The 3,692-nt window shown below is 40.9% G+C and overlaps 1 protein-coding gene across 1 annotated transcript; it reads left to right on the plus strand.

Moving 5' to 3' along the window:
- Positions 1–2,296: 2,296 nt before the first annotated feature.
- On the plus strand, positions 2,297–3,247 carry LOC308692263 (putative nuclease HARBI1; the record flags this gene model as incomplete). Its single annotated transcript, XM_081368103.1, has 1 exon — positions 2,297–3,247. The coding sequence occupies one exon, from the start codon at positions 2,297–2,299 to the stop codon at positions 3,245–3,247; it is 951 nt and encodes a 316-aa protein (XP_081224229.1).
- Between the last annotated feature and the right edge of the window lie 445 nt (positions 3,248–3,692).

Here is a 3,692-nt window from a genome sequence, read left to right on the forward strand (position 1 = left end):
ATTTAGTCTCCGTGTTTCTGACCTCTTGTCTGCCTGCTTTGATTACCCGACTGCTTGTTCCCTGTTTGTACTGCTGCTGATTTGGACTGCTTATCTGGACTCTGACTACTGCCTGTTTCCCCGTTTGTGCTCTTTGGATTGTCCTTCAATAAAAGCCTGCATTTGGATCACCTGTCTGTTTCCCGGTGCAGTTCGTGACAATAAGACTAATACCTAATAGTGTTATAATAATAAAACAGCCCTGACTCCTAAGCTCGATCAAGCTTTATTCTATGCAAAAATAAATCATCACATTACTGTAATTATATTATTATTGTTAATATTATTGCTATTATTAGTAGTATTGCATTATCTAATAAAGAGATAATGAATTTAATAAATTCTAATAAATTTACTGCTAGTTATTTAGCTCCAGCTGGAGAACATTCACCTCTCACGGCTCGTCTTGTGCCGGGGGCGATATTTTTTTCCCAGGATGGTAGGGGAAGACTCATGAATATTAATTAGGGAAGTCATCCCTGATTGGTCTGATGACCTACCCCTAAACCTACCCGCCACTGGAGGTCTGATGATCTACCCCTAACCCCGCCCTAAACCTACCCGTCACTGGGGTTAAGACCAATCAGGGATGACTTTCCTAATTAATATTCATGAGTCTTCCCCTACCATCCTGGGAAAAAAAATATTGCGTGCAGGGGTGATTCCTCTTTAAGTGCTTTAACATGCATGTTGCGCTCCCGTGAAGCAAGTCCCACCTAGCATGTATAGAGCTGGTAAGTCCCGCCCATCCGTAAAACCCCAAGTGGACCTCTAGGTTGAAAAATCGTCAATGCAAGTGAATGGGAGAAAATAATTATTTTCTGGTCCCGTTTGAATTGTGCCATGAATGTGAACATATGTTGTATGTGAATTTTTTATATAACTTTTCATGTTACGAGTTTGACAGTATATGGTATGATTCTTCGGCTAGCAGTTGTGGAAAAGACATAACGAGAAAGACTACATGTCGCCTATGTGACGTCACCCCATAAAGTTGACTTACCCGTGGTTTTCACCAACTTCAACGATTTGTTCCTCTCCCTGAAAGAAGGCGGTGAAGTGCACCAAAGACACAGCCATGTTTAGCGGGATCCAGGAGCTAGCTTCCGTGTGCGAGTGGTGGTGACGTTTCAAACGCGTTGAAAGCAGTGAAGAGTTGTAGTCCACAAAGTGCTCTCACACAAAGTCTAACCGTATCAAACTTCTACCCGCTAAATTGTAGCATTCTTTACACGAAAAATTATATTCAAAATTCACAGACAACATATGTTCACATTCATGGCAAAATTCAAACGGGACCAGAAAATAATTATTTTCTCCCATTCACTTGCATTGACGATTTTTCAACCTAGAGGTCCAGGGGGATTAGCGGAAGGGGCGGGACTTACCAGCTCTATTGCACACGACAGTATTCTTGGTTTGAAGTTTTGTGAAACTTTAACACACCTTGCTAGTTCGGATTCGTTTGCACTCCGTCATAATTCGCGCTGTGTTTTCTTCTACCGCAATAGCATTTGTAATGGCTGCATTACACTCTAGCGCTACAGCGCCGTAGCGGTCAAATCGCGATACAGGCCTATCCACGACTTTCCCGAACTCTGACCTTTCCCGTGATCGCTATGGCAACGTAGAACAAGCCGGTAACGAACTTCCGGTTTACGTTAGCCTGAAGATACCGCTATCAGAGAGCCTCAACAAGCACAAACAACTTGCTTGGATAATGAGGAGTAGAGCTTAGATCGGGCCCAAAAAAAATCAAGCTCGACCCTACCTAAGCCCGTTGTGTCCGAGCCGGCCCGACACATTAACTGTAATTATGAGACCGAGCCCAATTTTGACCCAATCATTTTTAATACGTGGGCCGTTATAACCAGGGGCGGTGCCAGATATTTTTTAACGTGTGCTGAGGGGGTGTATATATTATATTATATATATTATATATAAATACTTTTAATAAATGAGCAAAAATTGGCCACTTAATATTTAATATTCAATTATTTTAATGATCACAATTAGGCCCGGTTTCACAGACATGGCTTAAGCCTAGTCCCAGACTAAACTGCCCACTTGAGCTGTCTTAACTCAAAGCGACTTGCACAGATATATATTAAAATAGTCAAAGATTTAGCCTGTTCTGGATTAAACAAAGCCGATTGCAAGAGGAAGGATTATAGCTAGTCTATGACTAAATTGAATCTTAAATGAATCCTTCAAAGAGGCAGGTTTAACTCCTGCTTAGTACTGTTTGTGAGGGAGCATGGAATATTTGGAATATCTAAATGAAAACCAACATGCACAACAGAGGCCAGCCAGAGTACTTGTGGATAGGAGTGATCCATTACATTACTTTGATGACACAGCTTTTCAAGACCGCTTTCGTATGTCCAAGGAAAATGCAGTGGAGATAATATCTTTGCTTGAGCCTAGACTTTCCTGTCTGTATCTGAGAGGAAGGCCTTTACCCATTTCTCTCCAAGTTCTGCTCACACTGAGGTTTTTTGCATCCGGGACCTTTCACCGTGAAACTGGTGATTTGTGTGGTGCCAGTGAAGCAACTGTGTGTAGAATAGTTCACAAAGTCAGCAGAGCCATTTGTGAACTGAGGAGTCTTTACATAAAGTTTCCTGATGCTGCTGACCAAGCCAAATATAAAGTGCAATTCTATGAATATGGGCACTTCCCAGGTGTCATTGGCTGTATAGATGGATGTCATGTTCCTGTCAAGTGTCCATCAACCCCTGATGCTGAGGAGTACAGGAACCGTAAGAACTGGTTTTCTATCGAGTTTTCAAACATTGTTGCGCGCTGGAAAGGTTCAACTCACGATTCAAGGATTTTTGTCAACTCTTCATTATGTGCTCAGTTTCAGAGTGGACAGTATAGTGGACTTCTACTTGGTGACAGTGGATATGGTCAGAGTAACTTTTTATTCACTACATACATAAATCCCACAACAGCTGAGCAGCAAAGATACAACAGAGCTCATATCCGAACAAGAGGCATGGTTGAACGCATGTTTGGAATATGGAAAAATCGATTCCAGTGTTTACGTAATACACTTTGCTTCAGGCCAAGGAGATGCTGCAAGGTCATCATTGCTACAGCGGTGCTGCACAACTACCTGAAGCAGCGCTGCTGTCCTGATCCTCCAATGGAAGATGACGATGAAGCAGATGTGCCCATGACTGAGGCAGCCAGTGACCAATGAGGACTTGCACACAGAGTTGCTTTCACATTGCAGCACTTCAGCTAGATGAGATGTATTTCAATATGGAATGTATTCATTATGCCTTATTTTGCCTTGATAATTTTTGTTCTGTACAAAATTAAAATAGTGTGCAGCAAAATTAAAAAAAAATTACTAAACCAATACTGGTTGAAAATGAAGTTTGTGGTTGTTTAAATACACTCAGTCATGAATATCTAAATGACAAAAGGTTTATTTTTGTTTTTATTGTTAAGTTGGCTTGGAAAAGCCAACTTACTGATATTGTACTTAAACTTATTATTATTAAGTTGGCTTGAGAGAGCCAACTTACTGAAATCCTATTTAAACTTATTAAGTTGGCTTGAGAGAGCCAACTTACTGAAATCCTATTTAAACTTATTATTAAGTTGGCTTGAGAGAGCCAACTTACTGAAATCCTATTTAA

Source organism: Scardinius erythrophthalmus (assembly GCF_964197995.2).
Source record: "Scardinius erythrophthalmus genome assembly, chromosome: 1".
Classification (NCBI taxonomy): domain Eukaryota; kingdom Metazoa; phylum Chordata; class Actinopteri; order Cypriniformes; family Leuciscidae; genus Scardinius; species Scardinius erythrophthalmus.